We start from the raw sequence: 27,648 nt of genomic DNA, 5'->3' as shown, positions 1-27,648 counted from the left end.
TCACACTGCACTGGGCCCTGGAGGCAGGGTGGGGCAGCTGAGCTGCAGCATCCTCCTCTAGGCTGGCCCTAAAATTTCTAGGCTCTGTAGCTTTAAGAGGCTTATCTACATAGCCACGCCCACTGTGGCAGGTCCTGCCAACGAGCTGCGCCAGCAGGCCGCCTCCGCCAGGGGGGAGTGTTGCGCCCTTGCGCGAGGCTCATGCGACGCCACTCTGTCACAGCGTCGTCGCCCCCTCGCCGGGCCTAGTGCGCCTGCGCGAGTCCGCGGAGACCTTGGAGGCGCGGCTGCCAGGGACGAGGTGCTCGGACGCGAGGTTACAGCTGAGGCGGCCGGAAAATGCAGAGCTGGAGCCGGGTCTGCTGCGCGCTCGCCCAGGTAGCGGCGCGGCCAGCGCGGGCGGGGGGAGCGGCGCTGGGCCCGGGGTACGGGAGCGAGCGGAGGGGAGGGGCCACCCCGCTCTGGGCCTGGGGCCGGGCCAGCGGGGTGCGGACCTTGAGGCCCCTCGTCTGGCTCCAAGCAGGTGGGGGGGAGGGCGCTGCAGCCTGCTCCGTGACCCCTCCCCTGAGCTCGGGCCGGGTTGGTGCTGCTTGGTGCCTTCATACCAATGGCTGCGTGAGCCCTTCCCCGCTCCCCCCATACCCTGAGCCGGGCAGGGGGAGCCGGCTTGGTGCCTGATGCTTGTGTCAGGTTTCAGAGTAACAGCCGTGTTAGTCTGTATCGGCAAAAAGAAAAGGAGTCCTTGTGGCACCTTAGAGACTAACACATTTATTTGAGCATAAGCTTTCGTGAGCTACAGCTCACTTCATCGGATGCTTGTGTGTGACGCTAAGAGCCCCTTGGTCCAACTGGCAAAGGGCTCACTGTTCTGTAACAGCAAGCGCTCTTATCAGTACACCTAACACTTTGCTGTCACTGTATTGTTACAGAACGTTGCATGAAATATTAAATGAAAGCCAGGATCATGCTGGTCCTTAATACTGTTATGAATTGTATGTACTGATTGTGTTTTTAAAAGTGTCTATATACTGATAACATAATACTGGAAATATGTCCTTATGGTTGATGCCAAGGTGTTACTCCCCAGCAGAGGTGAAAAACTGGTTTTGCGAGACAAATGGATGTATAATCATGGATATATAGTCACATCTGCCTAAATTCATATATGTAGATTAAGCATAGTAAGATCAACAAAGTGCAAACTACATTTGCTTTTCAGTTCAGTTTGAGGATATGTAGACAACTGGGGGCTAGCACGCAGGAGAACAAACAGTGGGGGAAGGGGAGAATCTCGGGGCATTGGGAAGCGGGGCACAAGCAACAGGCACCAAGATCCCCTCTACCCAGCTCAGAGCATTGCGGGGGGGAGAGGCACAGTGTGACGTGCTCCGTGGTTACCCGAGGCTGTAAGGCATCTCACCACTACCTGCCCTTAGTGTGAAGCAGTCTTGTCTATGCCTGCTTTGGCAGAGCTCCCTGAAACCAACAGCCTCTAGGCCCATAAGTACTTATTCTCCCACCCCAGTCCTCCCTGCAGTATCTAGCTCATCACTGGACACTCAGTAATTACTAGGTAAACTGTCACCAAAGAGACAGTGTACACACAGCTTGAGTGGTACAACTCAGGCTCAGGTCCTTTATAACATTACAGCACTGAAATATATTTATAGTGAAAACAATCATATTTATTAGCAAAGACTACAATTTAAGTCATACTGAGAAAAGATAACAAGTAGAAACATAATTGGTTACACACACAAAACAAAGCATAAAACACAATCCTAGGTCTACACTTTTTAAGGGTTACCTTTCCTCTTTAATAAAGTAGATCTGCTCCCAAGACCTGAGTCCTTGACAGAACTGTTGGTTTTCAGGCAAACCAGGATCCACGTTTTCATGAATATCCCCAGACCCTTCAAGGTAGAGGTCTCGAGCTCCCTGACCAAGTCTGGTAGGTGTAGAACGGGGGAGTGGTCGGGGGGGAGGGTGTCTCGGGTGCCACGTTTTGGCCACCCCGATATAGCCTGTTGTTTGAGCCCCTCTTCTCCATCAGCCAGTCCCATAATAACTCTTAGGGCTATTGTATGGACCTATTGGTTTTATTACCCAGGACTTTTATTACTCATGTCCTCTGGGATGGTGGTTGAAGCATGAAGGGACACATGAATCTTTAGCGCCTCTGGCACATAAATATCTTGCTACAAGAGTGCCATGCGAACGACTGTTCTCACTTTCAGGTGAAATTATAAACAAGAAGCAGGCAGCATTATCTCCTGCAAATTGTAACTAAACTTTTTTGTCTGAGCGATGGGCTGAACAAGAAGTAGGACTGAGTGGACTTGTAGGCTCTAAAGCTTTATGGGTTTTTTTTGGTTTTTTTAATACGGTTATGGTACATAATTCTGCATTTGTAAGTTCAACTTTCACGATAAAGATTGCACTAGGGTACTTGTATTAGGTGAATTGAAAAATACTATTTCTTTTTTATGGTGCAGATATTTGTTATCAAAAATAAAGTAAGCACTGTACACTCTGTGTTATAATTGAAATCAATATATTCAAAAATGTAGAAAACATCCAAAAATATTTAAATAAATAGTATTCTATTATTGTTTAACAGCATGATTTTCGTGATTCATTTTTTTAATTGCTTGACAGCCCTAGATTTTTTTATGTTCCTTTCCCCAAATACACTCTTCGTAATTATCCCTAGGTTTAAACCAAAGCCTGTTTTACCCGCTCCCCATATTTATAGGTACTGTGAGTGAGATAAGATGAAATGTTGTTTATCCTCTTAGACAACTGAACTGTGGATAAGGGGTAAAATGACTGTTCTCTCCCTGTCTCCCATTTGGGAAGTAACTGTAAAATGGAGCAATAAGATGGTCTATTATCAAATTACCCCATAGTCCTTCCACAGAAAAGTTTGAATGGGCTTTCGTAATCTGTGCTGCCATTATTTACTATCTGCTATTGCCTACTAGTAGGTGCTTTCCTAAAAGAAAAGGACAATCCCTGCTCTGAGGAGCTCACACTATAAGGGCAGAGGATGGGGGAAGGAGTACAGCATATTAGTAGAGTGATCAAAGATATTGTCTAACCACATATGGGAAATGTATTTGTATAGGTTTTCTTTTCCATAGCAATTACAATACCAGTTGCGCATCTAGTCTGGAGTTCTCCGACAGTGATCAGTACCAGATACTCAGAGGAAGTTGCAAGTTACCATGTAGCTAACACTTACAGGATAATAAGGGTTGTTTCTTCTAAATCCTAGCAGTTAGTGGCTGGTTTGTGCTGTGAAACAGGTTTTGACTCTTTTGTGTTAGATGCTGTGCATGCATGTGCTAAGAGGCAGTTCCTGCCCTGAAGATCTCACAATCTAAGTGGACACAATAAAGGTTAGAATGGAAACAGAGGTACAGAAAGATTAAATGTTTTGCCGTAGGAAGCACAGCAGATTAGTGGCAGAGCTGTGTTTTCCATATCCCAGAGCAGTGCGCTATCTACTGAACTCACTACTGTTACCTATTTTTTAATCTCTGCAATGTAACTGGATTTTCTAATGAAACAGATTGTGAGAAGCTGCTGATTCTTACACAGTTATTTTCTTTGTGGAGAAAGTTAACCTTTTGTTTTTTCCCTCTCTAGAGAAGCCATTTTAGTCGAATCCATCATGGCCTACAGGGGATTTGTGCAGTGTCGCTGAGGAGCTATACTGATCTAGGTAAATTTTGATGGCTGTAAAGTAGCTTTCAGAGTTGTATTTCAAATTAAGGCCCCAATCTTACAAGTGATTCTGCAGCCACAAGAGCCCATCCACGGGGAGACAATTGTAGCATTAGGGTTGATGGTATGAGTGGTTCTCAAACTTTTGTATTGGTGACCCCTTTCACATAGCAAGCCTCTGAATGTGATCCCCTTATAGATTAAAAAACACATTTTTTTATATTTAACACTATTATAAATGCTGGAGGCAAAGCAGGGTTTGGGGGTGGAAGCTGACTGCACATGACCCCCATGTAATAACCTCGTGACCCTGTTTGAGAACCCCTGTTCTACAACATAGATATCACGTGATGGCATGCAGTGGGTTGAATTGACTATACTAATCATTTATACAGCATTATTGTTAGAGATTAAAATAAGATATGCCATTTTTCTTACATTGCACAAATGATGTAGGAGGGGTTGCTTTTGTGGATCACAAGTTAATCTTTCTATGGTCTGGGAGCTAAATATGTAGACTCTGCTTCAATCTCAGTTTCTCCTGATTGTTGAGCATGAGATATATACCTAGCCCTGTTCTCGCACAGGGTAATGTAAAGGTGTGACATTAGTCTATCAGCATTCTCCTTATTTTTTTAGGTTTCAGAGTAACAGCCGTGTTAGTCTGTATTCGCAAAAAGAAAAGGAGTACCTGTGGCACCTTAGAGACTAACCAATTTATTTGAGCATAAGCTTTCGTGAGCTACAGCTCACTTCATCGGATGCATACTGTGGTAAGTTTAGAAGATCTTATTATATACACACAAAGCATGAAAAATATACCTCCTCCCACCCCACTTTCCTCCTCCCACCCCACTTATCTAAAGCTATTGCCAGCAGGAGAGTGGGGTGGGAGGAGGTGTTATTTTTCATGCTTTGTGTGTATATAGTAAGATCTTCTAAACTTACCACAGTATGCATCCGATGAAGTGAGCTGTAGCTCACGAAAGCTTATGCTCAAATAAATTGGTTAGTCTCTAAGGTGCTACAAGTACTCCTCTTCTTATTTTTTTAATGTCTGTAATAATGCCACATGACACGTTCAAGACCTTTCTTGTAACAGTTTTTTCAAAGGGAGTTAAACATAACTACAAATACCTTTGGCCAAATTCTACAAAGATTTATAGCATATGCAATTCCAGAGCAGATGCAAGGAGTGCTGGGTCGGATCAGAATTCAGTCCCTTTACCTCAATTTACAATGCTTTTGTTCTCCGATCTGTCAGAGTGGTTGTTTTTATTTACAGAACAAATAGTGCCCATGAACCATTCCATTTTTTTCATTCAGGAAGTTGCTTTCAGTAATTAAAATTTACCTGCCTAAATTCACTGAACAGCACCATCATTTTTAAAAACTAGCTATATACTCTCAATCTGTGGATAGTCAATGTGTGGAACTATTCCAGAATGTTGCAGGCTAGGTATTCCTATAGTAAAACTAAAGTAAACCTAAAGTATAGCAATAAAAGTAACTCGAAAACATTTTGAAGTTTTGTATTTTTTCTTTTAGCTGATGCTGACATCACAGTTATTGGTTCTGGGCCTGGAGGATATGTTGCTGCTATCAAAGCAGCTCAACTTGGCTTTAAGGTAAGAGGAAACTTGTGCTGGATAAACCCGGTAATGCAGCACTAATCCAGATAAATTCAGTAGGCGTTCTTGCAACACTGGAAAAATGAAGTTCCCTGTCACTGGGCAGCCCCGAGTGGGAGCACCCTCCTGATGCAGGTTGTGTTCTGATAGGCATACCTGCCTCAGTTTCTCTCCAGCCTGTCCCGAAATAATCCAAAGCATCTTCCCAAGGATAAATATAGCCCGGGGGATGGGGGTATTACAGAAGTCCCATGCATATAAATCATAACAAAATAAGTCCCAACACCGTAATCCAAATTTCATCATCATAGTCCAATGAGTACATACAACATACTGCCTTGGCAGCCCCCACCATGCCCCGACTCTCCAGCGCAGTCCCCCTCAGCTCTTTCAATTGGATTGCAAGCCTGATCTTCCCAGCGGGAAACACCTTGCTGGGAGCATCCTTTCTAGGGGAATATCCCTCTTCCTGGCCCTCTCATGGTTCATGTGGGTCCACATCCCTAGCCCTGAAGATGTCAGTGAATAAGCCCCTCTGCTGCTCCCCTGCCTTCAGCCCATGACTTCGGCTCAGTGCCAGCTGGCAGCTCCCTTTGCTGCTCCTCCTGCCTTGAGACCTCTCCAGCCCTGTGGCCCAACCAGCAAACTCTTGTTGCTGTTATCCTGCTTCGTCCGTCTCCCAGCTCCCAAACATAGTCTCCTAGCCAATTCCTCCTCTTTCCAAGGAGAGTCTACAGAGCTTTCCACTCTCTGCAGCCTCTATCTCCCAGGCATTGGTCACCTGCCCTTCCAGATAGAACCAGTCTGCTCAGATTCTCGGGGATTTCGTCTCACTGAGTCTCTCCCTGATCCTATATATTCCACACATGCTTGCTCGCCCTTTTAACTGGCCAAATGGGAGCATCTGCTCTGGTTTCCTAGGGCTGTTTGTAGCTTGGGATCCGCACATTGTGAGAACTTCATTTCATTTTCAGATTAATAGTAATAACTAGTTCTTATATAGTGTTCTTCATCATTAGATCTCAGAGGTTTACAGAGGTCAGTATCATTTTCCCCGTTTTACAGATGTGAAAACTGAGTCTCAGATAGGGGGAAGTGACTTGTCCAAGATGACCTGACAGGCCAGTGGCAGAAGTGTGACTAGAACCCAGGTTTCCCATGTCCAATCTGGTAGACCATGCGGTAGATTTACATCCTTAACTTTGTCTTAAGCAGACACTGACTGTAGAGGCACCATTTTTCATGTTGGTTTGTTAATATCTTTTGAACTGTGATTATTAAAATAAGTCATGATTGATTTTTCTCACTTGGAGTTAAGGCCATCAAACTAGCTTAATTTTATTTAGAATTTATAGATTAGACTGAAACCAGTGGTAAACAGTAGTTACTAAGAGGTGCAACAGCTACATTTTAAATAAAATGAATTGGACTGGAGAGGGAAGCATATTTATAAAAGTAGTAAAGAGAATGCCAAGAGGAAAACTAATTTTCTCCCGGAAAACAAAACTACTGGGTTCTAATCAAAAGCTATCGGGCAATCTGCCAAAAAGGATCAGAATGAATAACAAATGTAGTGCCTAGCTGCTGTGAGATTCTGTGAAAGTGGCTGAGAGAACACCAATAAAAATAATATCCAAGTCTTATGTAGCGCTTTTCATATGTAAATGTAGGATTTCCTGGAACTCATCACCACATTCGTTTATTCTGAAAAACAAAAATTGATGGAAAGAGAGAATCATTAGTGTGTTTAAGGGCAGTGGAAATGTGCCCCTGCAATGAAGCTGAAGTTACTTTATGACAGAGTGACTGGTTAAGTACTATTTGTCATGAACATGAATAAAGGTGACTTGGGGCTATATTAAATACATGGACAGAATGTTGGAGATGAGACTGTAGATATAGATTATCCTAGGGTGTAACTTATATGCATGAGCTTGTTCTTTTTGCTATTCCCTCTGCCTCCTTTGAATGTCCTTTATGAACAAAGCAGCTTTCGTGTAATGGGTACGAGATATTCGTAATTTAGACAGGTGGTTCAAGTGACCTCTGTTTCACTCTCTGAACAATGGGAAGTAAATGAGTTTTCTAGAGTAATTTTTGAAAATATTGAGAGATGAAAATATATTTTTCTAAAGATATTGTTATCACCGTTCAGAACAACTGCCCTACATTTCCCCTCATTGGTCCAGCAAGGGCACCCACTCTTAGGTTTCTAGCTCCCCAGCTGTTGCCTTGCTTGGTTGGAGACCTGCATCTCACTCCCCTGTGACCTGGCTATGTCCAGGCTGCACAGTTACCTGCTTTCACTGTGTATTTCCCAGCAAAGATAGTCTGCCTAAATAGACCTACTTGCTTTCTCTTCAGAGACTGGTAACGGGTTGCTGTGGGTAGATGTTGCCATGCAGTTCTTTCTAAGAAAGCCTACTTCAGTCTTAAGGTAAAAACATTACAGAGAAAACACGTTAAGACAACAAAAGAACCTACACACCTGCTCATAAGCTTGCCAGGCATCACCCCACCTCTGAGGTTTAACTTACTTCAAAAGTTAACAGTAAGGTTTGACTTAATTCAGTAAGGTTTGTTCAGGATATTGTCAGTGTGTCACATCTCAGCACGATTCTCACTTCATGAACATAGCTTTACTGGTGAACTCCACTAGTTCTTCTTCTGTGTTTTTTTTAACCTCCTGGAGGGTGGTAGCTGCAGAGTATTCTTTTCCAGGCCCCTACTGGCTGTCATGTCCCAATTCCACCCAAGTATAAATGCTGCCTTCTGAATGTTCTGATAGGTTCTTTAGTGACCTAGTCCCTAGAGCACTATATGACTCACTGGCCATTGCGCCAGCTTTTTGGAATCTCAGTGATGTCTTGTTGGGGATCCTTTAATATCCTTTTGCTTTCTATGCAGGTCGGGTACAATTGTGCTAAATGAGAGTCCATTGTCTCTCGTACTTTGGCACCTGTCTCAGTGCTTCAGTGCAGATAGTTCTGTTGCCTTGACCCTTTCTTTGTGTGTTGGTGGCCAGTACCCTAGTATGACTGAGGTTTTTTATTTGTTGATGTTTCCCAGCATTGACCCATCAGTACCTGAATTAAAGTGCTCAGCACTACAGCTTTTATTGGGAGCCTTAAGGCTACTTGGCTTCCTAGTTCCTGTTCCATTCTTTTGATGCTAAATTTCTTTTTGTGGCTCTGTGCCTACTTCTCATTTGGTCCATTGTTTCCTTCAAGACATTGATACATGATGCATTGTGTCATATGTGTGACATCTTAAGAGGGAGCCTTCAAACCTGATCAGTCTGCATTGTCTGCCTCAGACTCATCTGTGGTGTGCAGGGATACTGAATATGTTTGGATGTGTCATGCTAAGCATTGAAGAAACATGTGGAGTGCCTTCAAGCCCTCCTTGAGGTGGTCCAGTGTGAGACTCCTCTAAATCTGGAATAAGGAGGAACGGCGTTCTTTGACGTTTAAGCCCTTAAAGCAAAAACCTGATTCAGCCAAATCCATTGCACCACAACATTGAGCGTTAGTGCTAGCTGCATTGAGGTAGACCCTGGTCCCCATTAAGACCAGTGTGGTGGCTTTACCACTGAAGCAGTGGTTGAAGTACTGTGGTTGAAGCAGAGGATTCCAATAAGTATTGGCTTCTCATTGCACTAGGTGAGGCTTTGGCACTTGTAGTTGATGATACTGAGAAAAATGGCTCACTGGATGAGACAGTCTTCACATGAGATAAAGGCAGGAGGTGCCAGAAGGGAGCCAGGAGCTCCTTAAGGCAGCAGTCAAAAAGATGTTGGATTGCCCTTCCTACATTCATGTGCTTGAAGGGGGATGAGAGGAAACAGTGACTCTGGTTATCAGCATATGCTCTGTTCTGATCTGATCAGTCCTGATCCCACAGTGCCTCCTTTGAGGCATTTTGCTCCCCTATGTCAGCCAGGGTAGGAAGTCTTGGTGCATTGGGCGTGTTTTTTGTGCTGAGGCTGATACTCATCTGGTGGTATCTGTGCTCAGTGCAAGAAATGCTGGCCTTGACACTGGCACTTTGTGTACTGGCACAGCCATCACTGGTTCTTATCAAAGCACTTATGACACTCAGTCTTACTATTGCCTAGTGAATTCTAGTCACCTGACTAGGGCTTGTTGACCGTTAGGATGATGAGAGCTGCCGTTTGGATTCAGATGAGACAGAGAAGTCATCTGATACCAAACACATCACTGTGGAGAAGCACCAAGACAATGACTCTGGAGGGGAGAATCCTACCTTTCCCCAATCCTTGCAGAAACTGTTCAAGACAGCTACTTCTAATTGAAGCTGGTCAAGCACTCTACAAGGACGATAGCTTAGAGGTATCTTGGCCTGGAAGCCCCATTCAAATGGGTCACCATGCCTTTGCATCCTGTTTTGGACCAGCCCATGAATAATGCACTGCTGAATGCAGCTGCTATGGCCTTGAAGGCAGCTGAATAAAAGTTTTAGCTTCAAAACGTAGCTTCAGTAAGTCCCTGTTCTAGGCTTTCCAGCAGCTCTTCAACATCAGCTTGGTTCACGAGTGGTTTTGGTCTTCACACCCAAAACAAAAAAGATCAATCCGTGATTATGCCATTATATCAGAAGGGAAAGGAGCTTAAACTTTGTTTTAGCAGTTTTTATGCTAACAACAGTTCATTTGCTTTGGCAGAAAATGAACAATTTAAGGAAATCGTTGAAGCACTTCACCCTAATATTCTCCTCCAGACAGAGTTAAACTTACAGTTCCCAAGATGAGGGACTACTGTGTTGAACCCTGTGCACCCCAGAACTTGTTTGCAAGGAGGAAAGGCCAAGATTTCTTGTTTTCAAGAAAAGTTTTGTTTTCTTTCCAAATGTCCCTTTTTTGTTAGCCAATTTTTGCACAGGGTGTTGTCTCTGACTGATGACTTTCTGGAGACTTGTATGTTGTCTGATGATAGATTTTGAAGAGAGAGGTCTCTAGCCATCTTTTCTTCCTCCCTGTTTAAACAGTTGGCATTGGCCTTGTTATTGCTGCTCAGAGCAGTTTTATTTTCATTTTTCTTCTGGGATATTCGTAGAACTTCTTACTCTTGAAGTGAGAATCCCACAAGGTGGTGGTATTTTTATAGAGGAAAAATTACTTACCTTGTAATTGTTTCTTTCAAGGTGGAGAAGGTCATTTGACAAGATTTACTCACCAGTCCATTCCCGTCAGTGTTAAAGGTTCTCTTTTTACTTGTCTTTGCCTATTTCACCTTGCTTTTCATTATTCTGAGGCATTTTTTGATCCTATATCAATCTAATTCAAGGTAATCATCTTTCCGAGAGCTTCAACTCCTGCTCAGTTGAAAGAACTTAATTGAAACACTTGAAGGGGGAGGGCAGTGCTTATACTTTTTTGCAAGTATAAATGATGACAGTGGGTTACCCTGATGTAATTTCTCAAAACGTATTTGTTTTAAAAGAGAGAGAGAGTGAAGAGCTAGGGGAGTTCAAATCAGTCTATAGCTAAACCCAGGAATGAGAATCCTGCACAATATCTTGTGAGAAGCAGAATTACAGGATGAGTAATTTTCCTTTGTCATTGGTATTCATTGAAATTTTCAAATGTGCTTTTAGGAAATAAAAATATAGTATGGTTCTAAAAGGGTTTTCTCCTCTTCTATTCCAGACTGTTTGTGTGGAGAAAAATGAAACGTTGGGTGGAACCTGTTTGAATGTTGGCTGCATTCCTTCCAAGGCAAGTGTGCATTTATCTCTAGTTTGTATCATGTTTTCACTGTGGATTTGAATAGTGATGCAGTGGTGAAAAGACCAGGGGGCAGATACTCAGATAGTATAGATTGTCATAGTTTCATTGACTAGAACGGAAAAAGAACGGGAAAGGATAGCAAACACAAGGAGACAGAAACACATTTATTTCACAGCGCCAATGAGCTGACAAGATTATGGCATTAACCAACTAAACACAACCACGTCTCTTATACTAGAAACACTACGACTACCACAGATGATCATATCTGTAAACCTCTAGCATGAGTCAGCTTATTCTGAAAGGGCTTGCAGCATTAAGTCAAAGATGGTCATAATGCTGTTTCTGCATTTATAAATGAGTGAGCCATTTATGGTTCATAGACATCTAGTGTCTGTCTCCAGGTTGTTGGTGACTGTGGTAATGGTCATCTTGAGATGTTCTTGGAAAGGAAAATTCCCATTTCAGATGATCTGCTATTGGGATACTGCAGCTGATAATTGCCCCATGTCTCTTGTAATGTATTTACAAATATTTTGTATAGATTTACAAACTAACTTGTCTTTTTCCTTCTCTGTTGTGGAAAAAATTGCTTTGTGTCATCTGGTAACATACTTTGCCACATTGGTAACTATTTCTGTTTTCTCATTCTGACTTCTTTGTCTGCTTAAAAAAGAAAAACCATCATTACAGGCCTCCCATCTGAACCAGTCTTTCAAAGCCCGCTTGGTTGGGAGGAATATCTCTGTTTTGTTTTGTTTTTAATGGCATTTAAACCCAAAGTCTTAAGCATATGCAGTCATTAAATATCCCCATTTCATTCCTGGTGTCAATAATGGTGTTTTGGCCAAATTTCCAATCTGGGTAATTATATTTTACTTACTTAAATTCCCCTTGAAGTTTCAGTTGAACACAATAATCTCTGCTCTTGATTTAAGCTATGATGCATAAATGTTGCTCTGCGCTGTTGAAAGAGGAGTTGTTACAGTAGTGAATGAAATGATCCCTGTGTAGAATTTATCTTTTTAAGTTTGTAAAGCACTTGTGGATCCTTCAAGATGAGAGGCTTTGGGAGCAGAACATAATGCAAGATCTATTTTATCTGTCACTTGGGAGCTATAGTTAGGGATCCGTGTCTGTCATGGATTCCTTGACTTCCTGCAATCTCCGTGACTTCTGCAGCGGCCAGTGTGGCTGATCCCTGGGCTGCCTGAGCAGTTGGCCCCGGGGACAGCCACACCGGCTGTTGCTGGAGCGGCTCTGCATTGGAGTGAGCAGCAGCCAATGTGGCTGGCCTCAGGGACTGCTTGAGCAGCGGTCCTGGGGGAGGCTGGAACAGCAGTTGTCTCCCCCCCTCCTCCTCCCAGCAGTGTTAAGAGCAGCAGTGTCCCCCCCGCCCCCCAGCTTTCCTCACCCCTGTAGTGGTGGCCGGAGCAGCAGTGGGCCCCTCACAGCTTTCCCCTCCCCAGTGGCGGCTGGAGCAGCCACTGGCCCCCTGGGGCTTCTCCCCTGCCCCCGAAGATTCAATCAGGGGTATTTATGTTGTAAGTCATGGACAAGTAATGGGCCGTGATTTTTTTGTTTCTTACGTGTGACCTGTCCATGACTTTTTCTAAAAATACCCGTGATTAAATCGTAGCCTTAGCTATAGTTATATGGTTAGCTCTGTGGTTACCACCTTGCTTCTCCACTTACAAAAATGGGATTTATGCGCAGCTACTAGACCGTCTCCTGAGGCCATTTGTCACTGCCCTGTGTAATAGGGAGTGCTGAATAGGAAATAGTTCTGTATCCAAACTGCCAGATTGACCGCAACACATACAACATGTGCAATATTTTTCGTTACAAACTGTGCTCACAGCATGCAAGTGAATAACATAACAGACATAAAGATAAACTGTCTCTCACTGTTTCAAATTCAAGCTTTTACTAAATCTCCATGGTAACGCATACATAGCAAGAGATCCATTAATATCTAAACAAAAGTTTGCACTGCTTTGTGATACTTAGCTTCTGCGCAAACAGGTACATAGAAGGGCTCAGTGCATTTAAAGTTCAGTAGAAAAAGAATTCTAATATAAATACTGGCACATCTGTTTTTTAATTTTGTAAGTCAGCTGAGCATTCTTCATAACAATCTATAATAAAGGTAATAGCTTAACTTTGTACAGTGTAGCGAAAACCTTTCCAGGCATCCGTTGCAAATCAGGTTTAGCAGTGAATAGTATTGGGAAATGAACTTTAGGATACGATTAGGGAACTTTCACTCCTTTAAGTCTTGAATTTATCCTCATTTAAGGTTTTTATGTACATGCTGTTTGAACCTCACGGCTAAACTTAGATGCCATCCAGAGTTTATTTCTGAACAAGGAGAAAAAAGGTCTGTTAATAAAAGGGGAGAATAGTCCCTACTCATTAAGGCAATAGTAAGTTATTAAGTTCTCTCCCAAAATCCAATCACAGTAAAAGTGTTGGTGTGTGTTTGTTGATAGCTTATCTAACATAAAATTGTTTCCTTTGTAATTGCTGAAGACTCACACAGTGGTGATGCCGACCAGAGAGTAATTTCTAAGTAGTTATACATTTAAAAAAACAGTTCGGTAAAAAATGTTAGTTTTGCACATAGATGCTGCTTACATTTATCTGGTACATTTATCAGATAAACAAACCTGATTATCTTAGCCTGACGAATTGTAGTTTTACTCAGAATATATATATAAACTATATTATCACAAATATAAATTATGTATTTTTGAGGTTCATTTGCAGCCTCCCATAGTCCCAGTTTTCTAGACTCTGGCATTCTGCAGATTTTTGCTCCTTTGCCCTGTTGCAGATTCACTGAAGTACAAACACGTCATCCTCATGCATCTCCTCTGGCTCTTCACTTCAGAGTACAGATTAGAATTGTCCTTGTTACAGCAGAACCTCAGAGTTATGAACACCGGAGTTACCAACTGACCAGTCAAACACACACCTCATTTGGAACTGGAAGTATGCCATCAGGCAGCAGCAGAGACAAAAAAAAGAGGCAAATACTGTGTTAAATTACTAAAAAAAAAAAAAAAGGAAAGCAGCATTTTTCTTCTGCATAGTAATGTTTCAAAGCTGTACTAAATCAATGTTCAGCTGTAAATTTTTGAAAGAACAACCATAATGTTTTGTTCACAGTTACAACAACCTCCATTACTGAGGAGTTTGTAACTCTGAGGTAGTACTGTATCAGAAGGACAGTTATAACTTATTTTTTGAACTAGGTCTGTTTCTTGGTCCTCCTCCTCCAAGTTTTCCTACATCCTCATATTCCCTCAGATGTGAGATTATGTGGTAGGGCAGAGAACAAGACAATTTTCCTCTGCAGCTCTTTGTCTCTGGAACATCCTAATTGTGTCTGTCTCAAAGCTCCATATCATTGTAATTCTCAAATGATAATCTACTGGGCCAAATTCAAGCCTGGTTTAACTCTGTTAAAGTCATCAGAATTAAATGAGGCTTGAATTTGGCTTTTCTTTCTCTTGTTTAATTGTCTTAATTTTGCTGTCCCTCTGCTTGCAGTTTAACTTTGTAACTGTGTTTAATGCAAAAAAAATTTGGAAAATGGCTTGTATAAAATATACTACATAAAATGAAATTGTATCCTATTGTACCTTTTTAATTTTGAATAAAGGTTTCATAGTGGTAATGGTGAAAATGTTTATTGAAAACTAGTACTAAAATAATTTCTGCTGATGGAATGAATAGTGATCTCAACTGCTTGAATGTTTTTAATATGATGTGCTCTGATTCCATACTAAATTAATTCTGTTTTTCTAGGCTTTGCTGAACAACTCACATCTGTATCATTTGGCCCATGGAAAGGATTTTGCTAGTAGAGGAATTGAAAGTGAGTACAAGTTAGTGGTATTGCAAACAAGTATGGTTTCGCACAGTGCCTTTTAAATGTGCAAATCTTTGACTACTTTAACTGCTTGAATAGGTAGTAGGAAAACTTAGCAGGGTTACAAAATCAATTGGAATGTTAGAGCCTTGTTTCTATTTCTTGAAATCAGCTTCTTGGATAATTGCGATTTAGAATGTTTCATTTATTGTTGCAACAAAATAGAACTGGCCTCCAGCCATATTTGAAAAAATAAGGTTATTTTTTGTATTTTGATGGCTGAGTGCGGTCTTTAGCCCAGCTAGTGGGATCATTCAGCACATCTTACTGTGACATACAAAACTCATTTGTTTTCAGATAACCTTTAAGTTAAGAGATGGATAAAGACACTGAAATACAAGGGAAAAGTAAAGATGTATACAAAAATTATAGTTACAGGAATCCACTTGAATTTAGAGAAGATGATGGAGCAGAAAAGTGGTGCAGTGAAGTCCTTGACAGGTGGAATTGCCCATTTGTTTAAACAGAACAAGGTTAGTTTGGGCTTTGTGTCTGTCATATTGTTTTTCTGGATAAAATTTCTCCTTTTCTGTTAAATCTACTTTTCACCTCAGAGATTAATTAGAATGGGTAATGAATGATCAGCAATGATGGAATTAGACCACTTCACTTTTGGGAAGACTTGATATCTGCAGTTCTCTATTTTTATATTTAGTTATTTTTTCCTTTTCTTAAAAGAAGGGTGTCACATTATTTTCCAGTTTGTAATGTAGTGATATCAAAGTTAGTTTATCAGTGGAGAATTCATGCTTCACTAGAGATGTATTGAGAATCAAGTTATTTTGGTTGTAAAATATTTATGTATTAATTTAAATTGTGAAAGTTTGTATTTACTGTATTCTCATTTGTAAAGGTCATACATGTGCCTGGATTTGGAAAAATAACTGGCAAAAACCAAGTCACAGTATCCAAAGAGGATGGTAGCACTCAGGTTATCAATACAAAGAATATTCTCATAGCCACAGGTTCAGAAGTTGCTCCCTTCCCTGGAATTACGGTATGATTTAAATAGTAACCTTTATTGGTACACTGTTTTTCATTATTGTGTTAGTACTGGTTGTCATTATTAAGTAACAGTTTTCTGTAGCTTATTAGTTATTGCTGTGAGATAGCTATTTTAGACAGTTTGAATTTTTTATGTAGTATACAGAAAATCTGTGTAAACTTCCTTCTTGAGGAGGTAAAAAGCTTTCTCCTTTGTTCGTTATTAGATTGATGAAGACACAATTGTATCATCAACTGGTGCACTATCCCTGAAACAAGTCCCTGAAAAGATGGTTGTAATTGGTGCAGGAGTCATTGGTGTGGAATTGGTAAGAGGCTTATTTATACAACTTATGCTTCCAGTAGATCAAGAAACAGGATGTAACCATTTGGCACAGTTGGATCTGGAATTACAAATGTTAATCTGTACATTATGTTAGCATTTAATAGGGGATGATATGGCTGAGGGAATTTTTAATAAGAGAGAGAGCCTTTCCTCTCCAAGTCACTGGTTAGATCATCCCACATTGGCAGTGAGCAAGAATTAGGATCTGATGGCTGATTGGTAGTCGTCTATATGAAAAGCCTGGTTGTAGTTCAGTTCTCAGTGGACAAGTGTCCACATTTATTAAAACTAGTGTAACTTATTGGTAGTCTCAGCAGAGAGTTGAGGGATTGGATGAGCATAAAGGGTGAAGTACAGTCTTGCCTCTAAAGCCCTCCCAGTTTCGTGTTATGGGGAAGCTTGCACTGCAGTTGCCCCTGCTGAACCTGCACTGTACATTAATAGAGAACTTCACTCTCAAGGGTTGTCATTTTAGCACCTTTAGAAGCATAAACATATTTGCAGCATTTAACATCAGCAAATCTTGTTGATGGATGTTATGTTTATCATAGCTAATAACCAATGGAACAACATTTTGGGACTGAAAGAGGCCATGCAGCGCTTCTAGGTCTGTCTCCTTTCTCCCCCTGTACCCTGCCCATCCCCACAAAGATCTAATATTTAAAAAATATATTCTTTGGTCTTACAAAATTATCTTGACAATTTGGTCAGACCATGTTATGCCCGGCCCAGGCACAAAATCTACTCAGCAGCCTTTTACCTTGATTTTAATGGGAAAAAAGGGCAATATTTTACTTTCTCTCTGAAGTGTGTGTGTGTGTGTGTGTGTGTGTTAGGGGGAGACTTGCTTAAGACAAGTAGATTTTTGCAAGGGTGATGTTCATAGTTATAGCTTTTGCTTTTGCAATTGCTTATCCACTTTTTGGAGCAGTGGCTTTGACAGTGAGTTCTCTTAAGGAAAATGAAAGCAATCTGGCGTTGCTTTGCCTCTGCTCCAGTGACACTGGAACACTGTTTATAGATCTTGTTGCATTTAGGTTTTTGGGGCTACATTCTGATTTCTGGACTCTGAACATTTTTATGCCTAAGATCTAATTATTTTGATATGTATCTAGTTACAACATTTAGTTCTATTGCCAAGGCAACTAGTGAGCTAAGTAGTGCGCACAGCTAGTCTACGTGGAAATGAGTTTACGTTATTGTGTGTTCTCCCTTCACCATTCCTGTGCCCCAACTTTTGCGTGTTTGTTTCATACACCATTTGCATCTTATCGACCTAGACTATAAAATCTTTGGGATAAGGACTAACTTTTTAATTACAAATTTGTACAGCACCTAGCACCACAAGGTCACAGTCCCTGTGACTGTAATGCATATAAACAATCTAATACATGCGTATTCCCAGATGGAGTTATGGGCACATACCACGTGTATCACCATTGTAGTGCCCCAGTGAGGGCCTTGTTATGCTATGCATTGCCCCTATCCTGAAGAATTTACAATCTAAGCAGTAAACTTTAAACTGGAAGATTGCAGTTTCTCTTTTTTCTTTTAAAAAACAAAATAATGGTTTATTGTATTAACTGCAGGGTTCAGTTTGGCAGCGTCTTGGTGCAGATGTGACAGCTGTTGAGTTCTTGGGCCATGTTGGTGGAATGGGTATTGATATGGAGATCTCTAAAAACTTTCAGCGTATCCTTCAGAAACAAGGACTCAAATTTAAACTAAATACCAAGGTTACTGGTGCCACCAAGAGGCCAGATGGAAAGATTGATGTTTCGTAAGTGCTTAACACATGAAATACAGGAATGATATATCCTTCCCTACCAGAAATCTAACTAACAGTACAGCTTCAGATTTGGGGTATAATTTACTGTATAAATAAAACTAAAACAATGACAGTGGGACATGAATCCAAACGTCAACTAAATTCAAAGCTAAGGCTGGTTTAAACTGTACTCCTAACTTATTCAGTTCTTACAGTGCACGTGGGGATATAAAATTACGTAGTTTTTTGGAACTCCAGTATCTTACTTAATGCCAGATAGGGTGAATGAAGGATGCAATTTCAGTCCCTACTGAATACCTTACAGTTTGAAAGTTTAAATTAGGCCCATATTTTCCTGATGCTACAGTGTCTTTGCGAGCAAGACTCCCATTGACTTCAATCTGAAGAATTGCCAGGGTAAAGAGACTGGTGTCTTAGTGAAGTTAATAGTAAAAACAAAATCAAAACCTCACCTTTATTAGAGGACTTTCCCTCTGATACAGCATCAAAATAAGTATTTTTATTCTTCAGAGGATGCGTCTCCATGAATCCATTAATTCTTGACTCTTTGGTAACTGGTGTTGAGGTAATGGTCATCTTGTCCATTATCAGTTTTCTGGAGGCAAGGGGAGGTATGCGGAGCAATCCAGAATAGAAGGTAGTAAACTCTCCAGTAGTGCATTTTCATAACTAAACTGAAACCCACGGAAGGAATTTCTAATAGAAATGCTGATATGAAAACATACAGAACAGATACTTAATGAAAAAAACACACTTTTGAAGCTTTACCTGTATTTTCAGATTGTTTTCTCCCTGTATGGTGTTAGCACACCAAGGAAACTTAATTTGAATTTTAATATATTCAGAACTTATTTGCTTCTGTCCCATCTAGAAGTCAAAATTTTGTCTGACAATATAACTCTTACTATATCATTTTCTACTGGAAGCACTAGTGATTGTTCAAATGACGATGAATTCAGGTGTGGGAAGGAACATAAGGAGTAAACAGTCTTTCTTTTTTAACTAGAAAAGTAGTATTACTTTATTAATGAACAGGAAAAATGAACAGTTGCATTGACTGTACACAGAAATTACACTTTGTACACTTGTCCATAACAAATATAGAAATAAAACAGCATAACCTTGTCCTTAGCTCCGAGAGGTAGTACTGACCATGTGAAAGGAAATGACCTACTGAGCATGGATACCACAGAAGCACTCAGATACTGTGTTGATGGGAGCAGTTTACGGACCTAAATAAAATAGTATAACTCAATAATAATGTAGTAGCAATGCTTTATAGATTTCTGATACAGATGAACTCTGAAAAGATCTGGAGATCCCTGCCATCTGCAACTGTGGGCTATCTAAACAAAATCATCTCTCAATAGAGTGATTTCAGGCATTTCTACAATGCTGTCTCACTTTAGAGGCACAATGCTATGGCTAGTGTTTCAGTATCTGTAGTATAAAAACAGAGGATGCAGGATAAAATATTACTCAAGTAAATTTCATGAAACTCATAGTTTATGCTTTAGTTTAGTATATCACTTAATTGTAACAAGAGATTGTAGTATGAAGTGAACTGAAACTGCAAGTACCATTTTGATATTCTTAAGCATACTGTAGTTTGAAATAGTTTCTTGCATTTTATTGAGACCTTTCAATGCCCATTCCTCTTCACTGCTATCTATATCTAGCTATTAATCAAAGAAGTTACCTGGTCTCAATTATATTTAACATTTTCACGTTTTCTTGTAAGTGGTATCTGTTGACAGTTACTTCCCACCCCCCCCCTTTCTATCCTTCAGTATTGAAGCAGCTGCTGGTGGAAAGACAGAAGTAATCACCTGTGATGTATTACTTGTTTGCATTGGTCGACGTCCTTTTACTCAGAACCTAGGGCTGGAAGATATTGGAATTGAACTTGATAACAAGGGTAGAATCCCAATCAATACCAGATTCCAAACCAAAATTCCAAAGTAAGCAAGATGTTTAAAACAATTTTCATTAGCTTCCAATTAGTCACATTTTACTTCACATATTCCTAGTGAAAATAACGTGATTTTTATTTAGAATGAGAGATCTTTTTTTAAAAAAAAAAGAGAGGGAGGGAGAAAAGTTAATTACCCTACAAAAATACTACTTTTCGTTTTTAATAGTAGCTGACTATAGTTTAACTTGTTTAAGGAAAGGAAAATTCAAACTTACACTTCCAAATAAATTGCTTCCATCTATGGCTTTTTAGAAGCACAAAAGAGGCAATGTACAGGTTGTGGCCTTTAGTTTTCTCTTGTGTTAAATCAGGTCATACATGAAAAGTAAGCATTTAATAAATTACAGTAAAGTTTATAAAGCTATTTGAAAAATATAACTAGTGCTAATCTATACAAAATAGCTATTCAGCTCAAATTGGAGAGCTAATCTAGCAAATTAAGTACAGAAGCAATACACATTGGGTAATTATTTTCATCTGTTTTTGTTCGACTTTTTGTTTACAAACATGTTCAAACTACTACGTCTGTCATATAATATATCTATAATTCTCCCTATGTACGTTTTAAACAGCAACGTTTTGTTCTTTTTCATTTGTCTCATAGCATCTATGCTATTGGTGATGTAGTTGCTGGGCCGATGTTGGCTCACAAAGCTGAGGATGAAGGCATTATCTGCGCTGAGGGGATAGCTGGAGGTGCAGTTCACATTGACTATAACTGTGTGCCCTCAGTGATTTACACACACCCTGAAGTTGCGTGGGTTGGCAAATCAGAGGAACAGTTGAAAGAGGAGGTACTGTCTGGTTTCTATTTGGATCATATTACTTTAGGGTCTTGGATAAGTTAAGCTAAATTCATTTATGTGTTGTGGCTGCTCTGAATCACCATAGATGTGTGGTCCAAGAAAAATATCATGTATTCACTTTGTCAGTGCTCTGATTTAATAAGGCTGGTATCTCAGCATCAAACAGGGCTGAGTCATTGTGAAAGTTCACCCATTAGCAGTGCGTTATTGAATAGTTGTTAATTGGTGATATTCATCTCTCCCTGTTGCCAACGTTGTGTAAAGCAGATGCAATTCATAACCTGGGGGAAAACTCTTCACAGTTTATAACAAGTATTTAGTCTGAAGTGACATCTTTTTGTGGCTTAGTTTTATCACTGGTGTTTGGGGAGATATGTGCTATTACTGAGCAGTGCATTCAGCAGGTGTGTAAGATGCAACTGCATGCTGTGGTTCAAAGTGCACACTGCCTAGCATACTGAGTCTGTACCTGCACAGTCATGGGATGTCTGAAAAGCATGTACTAGGGGAAGAGTCTGCAAGTGCATATTGTAGTTAGTGTAGATGAGGGCTTAGTGCCATCAGAATGGGATCTGCTGCAGATCTTGTCTTGAAAAGCCACTACTCCTGCTGGAAGTGGGAGTACAGCTGGCCCTGTGATAGGGCACCAAGGATAGTAAAATACTGCCACACCAAAATTTGTCCTCTTGCAGTCTCCCTGTTGCTCTCCAAGTGCAGATTCTCTGCTCCCATGCAGGATTGGCTTTGTTCAGGCCTGTAAATGTAAAAAATATGTAGTCTAGCTGGGAATGCCAGATTGTGGAGGTGGGTTAGTTGGTTTGTTTTTTGATAAATTGGCATCTGTAAAACACTCATTTGCAGTAAGAAAATATTTGATTTGAAATCATCACCTGTTCTAATGATTTACATCTGAATTCGTGGTTTCTCTTTAATGATTTTTCCAAACAAGAAGCAACAATTTAAGAGCTCTAAACTGGTCTCTTGTCAGAGGTAATTTAAATGGTGCTGACTGTCTTTAGTTCAAGTCCAAAGTAAGATGGAGCAGTTCCTCTTTTACAGTTTATGCTAATGAACTACTATTCTTGAGTCATGTTTTATATAATACTGGTAACATGTGTTAAACATTTGAGAGTGTTTTATGCATGGAGAGCAATGCAAATAGTACAATGTAATAATTGTCAGTCAGGTGGGAGCTAACCAAGGGTTTACATTAGTCAAATAGGTCATCTGAGCTACAGTTTCAAGTGAAAAATGAAGTATACCTGAATTTATGAATGTGTACAAATATAATTTATGCTGAGTATATGAGATAGTAAGCACCTTAGAGCAGGAACTGTCTTCTATGTATTTGAACAGTGGCTGCACAATAAAACCTCCACCCACTCCTGCAATACACACATTCACTAGTCCTTTGTGCACTATTTGTTTCTGCTGTACACTGTGTAAATTGTTAGTGACCCATATCTATATTCTGTAGGGGACAGAATACAAAATTGGAAAGTTCCCATTTGCTGCTAATAGCAGAGCTAAGACTAATGCTGACACAGATGGCTTGGTGAAGATACTTAGTCAGAAAACAACAGACAGGATGCTGGGTGCTCACATTCTAGGCGCAGTGAGTATTATAAAAGATGGGAACCTCTTTCCCGGTTTCTCGGCTCCAATGGTGATAACTTACAAATTAAGAATTGTGTTTTTGTATATCTGAAAAATCTTAATCTTCTGGTTATCAGGTTTTGAGATGCAGAAATGTCCTTCAAAAAAAAGAAAAGAAAAGAAAAACAGGCCAAGCTTTGTCTCTTGAAGTCACTGTATTTAGTATTTATTTTACATACTTTATTAACTCTGAATTAGACCTCACCATTTTCTGGCCAAGGAAGGCTCGATGCCACATCTTTTTGGGTTCATCAGGTCTTCTTCTTGAGTCTCCAGGAGGGGGCGGTACAGAACAATATGAAGTGTTGATCCATGCCATGGAAACTAATTATTGTTTGAAATGCTAGCTTACTGAGGGAAGCATGAGTCAGAATGACATTTCTTTTGCCTTACTGGCAATTTGTATACAATTGGGGTATTGTTCACCACTGTTATCAATATCAAGAGCGAGTTTTTGGTTGTATGTATGCTTGCATTCTGTCATTATTTACTCTGATGTGAATTCTTATAGCAGTCCAAGGTAGTCAGTGTATAGAACAGTGCAACTGTTGTGTAGTTTTATCCTTTCTCAACTATACTGTGTATGTGTGACAGGTGTGGGTATAGTCACTGACTAATTAACCAGATGCTAATACTTATCACTGCTGAACGTGATTAGTTTTTTAGCAAAAGACAAAGCCTACAGGCAAGCTGGCTGTTTCATAGTCAGCTAGTAAGTTAGAAAAGCTTGTGCACAGTTTACATGTCTTTGCAATTGTACAGTTTGCACTAATTATACATGTGTTACTTACAGGGTGCTGGGGAGATGGTTAATGAAGCTGCTCTTGCTATGGAATATGGAGCATCATGTGAAGATGTAGCCAGAGTTTGCCATGCCCATCCAGTAAGTTGGCATTAAGTAATTTATCATTCTGTATTTTTTTTCCTTAGTGTTTGGCTTATAGTATATACAATTACATAGGAGTTAAATACTTGTCCCCTCATTCTCTTCTAATGACTTTTACCTTTCTTTTTGCTTCCTGCAGACTGTGTCGGAAGCCTTCAGGGAAGCAAACCTAGCAGCATCTTTCGGCAAAGCTATCAACTTCTAAAATGCAAGCACAATCATTTGTACATATATAGCACATTTCTTCTGAAAATGGACTGTTGGCTTTTGCAGAAGACTGAGTCTTTGGGTATTTCTAGAACTGAATTAAATGAATTTCTTTTGTTTAAACATCAAATATTTAAACACATAGGGTTTGGATCAAGTGGAATTATCCAGTTGCTGTATATTAATACACTTAGAAACTTGTTTGTGCATCATGGAGTGTTTCAGAAAACAAGCTTAAGAGACAATAATTTAAAAAAAACCCAAAACACATTTCACTGTTGCACAGCATACCCAGGAACACTGGCCCAAACTCTTGGTTAATACTGTCCTGCGTATCTGGTATGTTCTTATTTGAAATACTGATATTCCAGTGGAATGCTGGCACTTAAAAATGCCACGGTCACCTCTACACAAAGATGTTGTGACATTCTTTTATGTGAAATCTTTCACTGTATATTCATTTTTTTTTCTGAAATGCAGAAGCCAAACCTTTTGGTTACTTTGATCAAGTAGAGTTGGGATTTCTTGGATGAGGCTATTTACTGTAGGTGAATTGAAGCTTATCTTTATTTGTAGAAAGCTAGGCTGGCAGTGTTTGTACTCTTTATCTCCATGCATCATGTTTTCATATTGAAAACATGTCCTTAAAATTCTACTTAACTTGCAAAAAAAAAAAAAAAAAAATCAAGCGTTTATGGAGAAATGAAAATTCAATGGAGGAAAATTAACTGAATGTTATTGCCTCATAATCGTATCAGTTTTCTCATTTCTAAGGAATTTTCATCATTCAGAGATGGTTAAAATTATCCTGAAGTGCTTTAAAAACATAAGTTTGTGGAAGGCTAAGAAACATTAGATGTAAGTGCGGTGGCATCCTGGACAAAGATGGGGTTAGGCACCTCTCTGCTCTTTCCAAACATGCGGGCTGCAGCGGTGCCATGTCAGTTCCCCAGCAGATTCTAGAGTTTCTTTTTTCCCTCCTTTCCATTTCTGTTTTGTCTGCTCTCTCCTCTGCTGCTTAGTATCTATTTTCCTGCAGCAGGAATGTTTCATACTTGAAACTTCAAGTTTCATACTTCATACTTTCATGCATAAATGCTTCTACTTTGGCTGTTTGTAGGTGACTTTATAGAGAGCTTGACATAGAAGGGTTAGTTTCCTTTATTAAGCTCTTGAGTTCCTCTTTGCAGTTAACTCCATGCACTCCTTATCGTGGTTCCCTCAGCTCGTCTGCACTGAGGATTTTCTGAAAATCTCCAACCATTGCTCAAGCACAGGCTCTGCTTGACTGGCTGCTGGTGTTTTTACCACCAGGTCATCAGAACTGGTCTGGAGCTGCACACTGTTGGAGAAATGATGGGAGAATTTCTGGAAACCCAAGTAATGCCATGTGCCTGTCTATGCCTGAAACCAGCCAAGCTCTTATGTGCAGGGGATAGATAATTGCTGGGTATGAATGAATGAAATGCTCAAATAGATAAGAGAGTTAACACAGTGATTTTTGTGTGAGGGAAACTGCCCAAGTGTAGCAACTTGTTTGTTTTCCTTGTGGGCTTCATTCCTTCATTTACTGGGCTCTTTTTGTCCTGATCCCCAAAGCATAAATTTGAATGGTCTTTGTATCAGATGCAGTCATTGCTTCTAAACCCTAATGGGAGGGAACATACTCAGTTGATGCTTTAAAAAAAAAAAAGAAAAGAAAAAAAGTTGCCCTAGAGCTGCTCAACTTTGTGTTTGCATGATGAGACTTTTGGTAGCTATGTCCTCCAGCTGTTTTTTGATAGCTGTTGATCTCAGTATTGATCTGTTCTGTATGTTGAATAATGGAAATATGATCAGCATTTGGCTACTCAATATTTTTAGGAAACTAAATAGGAAAACTCTGAAATTAATATGCTTTTCTGTCTCTTCTGACCCGTCTTCAGTATGTGTGGAGGTGGATTGAGGCCAGGACCCTGTTGAGCCTGTCTCAGTGTTCTGAGCTGGCTGAATGCACCCATGAGTTGGTGAGAAAGCCAGAATATACGTGGGTTTACATGGAGGTGATAGCAAGGAGTCCCGGAGGGAAGCAAAGATGAAGTGTGTTTTGTGAAACTGGGGGGAGGAAGATCTGGGACACCTGGAATGGGGGTGAGGGGGAAGCCTTACATTTTAGTGGATCCGGGACACATTTACTTCTAATCCATCTCTGCCTTTTGGATAAATGCTTTGGGGTTGTCCCCTGGAATATTGTAAGCTTTCTATATGTCCCTTCTACAGAATGCCTGCTCTCTACTTACTAGAGCTGGCCAAAACAATGGGGAACTTTTTCACAAAAATCTTGTGAAAAACTCGTGTTTGTTTTTTTAAGGGCTGTGTGCCTGGTTGAACACCAGGGTGAATTTTTCCAGAAATTTCACCTTGTTTTTGTCAAAACAGAAAACTTAAGAAATTGACTAGCACTACTACTTACTAATGTGTTCGGAGGTCTGGTTCTTCCAAACCTCTCTAAATAAATAAAATTCAAGCCCTCACATCTTGTTAATGTATTATTGTTCTCTCTTCATACCATTCTCCCCCAGCTACTCATAGAAAGGAATATTTGAAAAGGGTAGAGAAGTAAAATGAGAATACTAAGAACCACATGTAATGGAATAACTGACTAAAAGTTTGTTGGTCTGTATGCTCCAACACTGTTCTAACAAATGCCTGATGTTGGCAAGAAATTAAACACAATGTGAGAACTTGATACATTCAAAAAAACCCCCAAAACCCTGAAGATTACACTGCTGTAAGTATCCAACTTAAGTGGGAATAGAGGTTGGGGTGAAATTTTTTTAGTTGAACTTATTTTTCCTGCCAAAAATATTTGTTTCAGTGCTACACAATGGAGATCTTGAGTCAAACTGATTTTTTTTCACCAATATTAGTCAAAGTATTAGTGAGTGAAGCATAGTTATGTCTTGACTACCAAAATATGCAGTGCATGTAGTTACACATTTTGAAAAGTCTTAGTAAGAGATGGCTGCTATGTAGCCATGTACTTGAGGATTTCTCAAATATGTAACAGTTTTAAACAAACTGAAGACTAGGGGAAAATTTATGACTGGCATTAAGTTTTAATAGATTTCCCTAAACTCATGTATGCAGTGTTGTATGAAGCCACATGGGTTCCAGAATATGAGAGATGAAAAGTCCCCTTCCCTGTCCCCCCCAACAGAAGTTGGTCCAGTAAAAGATATTACCTCACCCACCTTGTCTTGCTAAACTCATGCTGCAGTCAAGAAGGGTGCTGACTTTTGCCTGTGTAATCTAACTGGCTTACGTTGTTGAAGACCACACAGACTGCTGCAACAGTTATTCTGCAAACATTTTCAAATAATTGAAGCAGGATTTTCTTGTGTGTTTCTAATACTCATCTTTCTCTCTCAATCTTTATACCTGTACAATGCAGGCTATTAGTGGTTGTATGCATTAGTCTTTAGGCATTGCAGGCTCTGCCCTCTATTACAGAGAAAACCAAGATGTGATACAACTAGGCCTCTGTACAAAGGCAAATAGACAAATTCATTTAAAGGATGGTGAAGCTATTCACACGATTTGGTATCTTTTTTGATAAAGTTTTGGTCCCAGAAGCTCATCTTATCCTGAGTTTTTTATGGAGTAAGAGGTTGGACCCTGTGGTGCTAGAAATCCAAACTGGTCTCAATACTGACTTTTTCAATACTACACCCATATGAGAAACATTGTGAACAATGAAGTGAAACTTGTGTCAAAACTACCAACTAATTTGAATTTAAACGAACATCCTGTAGAAAGTAAGTATTCAAATGGAAATGCTGGCTAGTAAAAACAACTCCCTCCTCCCCCACCATAACTTAGGCAGGAACACCAGTTCTTCACTCTAAAGGCTGGTCTACGCTACCATGCTAAATCGATCTAAGTTACGCAACTTCAGTTACGTGAATAAGGTA

At 40.1% G+C, this 27,648-nt stretch overlaps 1 protein-coding gene across 1 annotated transcript; it reads left to right on the top strand.

Annotated features, from left to right (window-relative positions):
• The first annotated feature begins 241 nt into the window (after positions 1-241).
• DLD (dihydrolipoamide dehydrogenase) lies at positions 242-27,309 on the top strand. The gene is made up of 14 exons (XM_077835292.1): positions 242-378; positions 3,652-3,727; positions 5,278-5,357; positions 11,029-11,097; positions 14,923-14,992; positions 15,419-15,519; positions 15,900-16,043; positions 16,258-16,359; positions 17,966-18,156; positions 19,956-20,126; positions 20,745-20,934; positions 22,424-22,561; positions 23,396-23,485; positions 23,628-27,309. Exons 1-14 carry the CDS (start codon positions 340-342, stop codon positions 23,691-23,693), a joined length of 1,527 nt encoding a protein of 508 aa, XP_077691418.1. The 5' UTR covers positions 242-339; the 3' UTR covers positions 23,694-27,309.
• Positions 27,310-27,648: the final 339 nt, after the last annotated feature.

Source organism: Eretmochelys imbricata, chromosome 1 (genome assembly GCF_965152235.1).
Source record: "Eretmochelys imbricata isolate rEreImb1 chromosome 1, rEreImb1.hap1, whole genome shotgun sequence".
NCBI classification, from domain to species: domain Eukaryota; kingdom Metazoa; phylum Chordata; order Testudines; family Cheloniidae; genus Eretmochelys; species Eretmochelys imbricata.
Note: the sequence above shows the minus strand (reverse complement) of the source record. Positions and strands in the feature narration are given on the sequence as shown.